The 1,543-nt window shown below is 47.3% G+C and overlaps 1 protein-coding gene across 1 annotated transcript; it reads left to right on the top strand.

The window, feature by feature from the left end:
* Window positions 1-198: 198 nt before the first annotated feature.
* LOC117941133 (serpin A3-5-like) lies at window positions 199-656 on the top strand (the record flags this gene model as incomplete). Its single annotated transcript, XM_034866224.1, has 2 exons — window positions 199-343; window positions 415-656. Coding segments are annotated over 2 exons (346 nt in total), but the record flags the coding sequence as incomplete, so codon positions are not given.
* Window positions 657-1,543: the final 887 nt, after the last annotated feature.

A 1,543-nucleotide genomic window follows, 5' to 3' on the forward strand; every position in this document is an offset into this window, starting at 1 on the left:
TGATTATTTACATGGAGTCTGGTGGAGATATGCTGCTCTATACATGCTAAAAGTAGTGATTATTTACGTGGAGTCTGGGTTTTGTGATGGTGTTTCTACCTGAGGATGAACATCTGTCCTGTAGGGTAACATTACAGCTTGTTTCTACCCCCAAACATAGAAACAAGCTGTGTTCCCCCCCCCCCCGTTGTGTTTCAGGAAATATAACCTCTACATTCCCAAGTTCTCCATCAAGACTTCCTACACCCTGAACGCTGTGCTGTCCGATATGGGAATGACGGACATGTTTGGCGGGGCAGATTTCGGAGGAATTTCAGAGGCTCGAGGACTTTCCGTCTCCAAGGTCAGAAACCAGTTCTTAGGTTTTATGTCACACCTTCACCTGTCTGTCGTCTCACTTACTGTGCGTTGCAGGTCGTGCACAAAGCCACGCTGGACGTGGACGAGACCGGAGCCACGGCTGCAGCCGCCACGGGCGTCGGCATCGAGAGGCTGGTCCCGGTCCCGGTCCTGGTCCCCGTGCTGAAGTTCAATCGTCCATTCCTGGTCCTCATCGCTGACTCTAACACGGAGGAAATCCTCTTCATGGGCAAGATCCTCAACCCTCTGGTCTGAGGGATCAGCTGATCTCATATAAAGGAGTCTGAAAACATCCTTTTGTTTTGTCTCTTGCTTTGAGTGGAAAGTTTAAATCTTTGCAGGAAGAACAATGAAATATTATGTTAAGATTTGGTCGTTTTATAACGGGTCAGATTGTAAAAATACATTAGAAATTAACGGTGATTTTTGTGTATTAAAATATATTACGCAATAAAAGTACTGTTTAATTTTAATTATTCTGTCACCGAACACCTCATGTGTAATGTGTGGGAGGGACGCCCATATATGGAGCTTTACTCCTGGGTGCAGCAGGTTAGGGTTTCACACACACACACACACACACACACACGCGCACAAACGCACACATTCAGACAGGTGTGCACACGCAGAAACATGCACAGACACTCACACATTCAGACGGGTGTGCACACACAGAAACATGCACACACACTCACCCATGTGCACACACACTCACACATTCAGACAGGTGTACACACACACCCATGTGAACACACACTCACACATTCAGACGGGTGTGCATGCACAGACACACACCCATGTACACACACTCAGACAGGCACAAACACACATTCAGACAGGTGTGCAGATGCGCGCACACATCCATGTACACGCATTCAGACAGTCGCGGACACACATCAGGATCAGATACTTGCACAGACACAAACGCACACATTAAGAAAAACACACAAACTGATAGATGCAGACAGACACACATTTAGGTACAAAGAGATGCACTTGCACACAGAGGCGCACACACACACACGCACTCACATTGTGTGTCTGCAGTACATTACCAATGCAGATGTCTCATTTTCACAGTTTCGGCCACACAGCAGGTGTGTGTGATGTTGGTTAGACACATGTGTCTTAGTAGGTTAGAGCGCCCTCTGGTGGCCAAGAACACACACACACACACACACAC

Source organism: Etheostoma cragini, unplaced genomic scaffold (genome assembly GCF_013103735.1).
Source record: "Etheostoma cragini isolate CJK2018 unplaced genomic scaffold, CSU_Ecrag_1.0 ScbMSFa_443, whole genome shotgun sequence".
In the NCBI taxonomy this organism is placed as follows: domain Eukaryota; kingdom Metazoa; phylum Chordata; class Actinopteri; order Perciformes; family Percidae; genus Etheostoma; species Etheostoma cragini.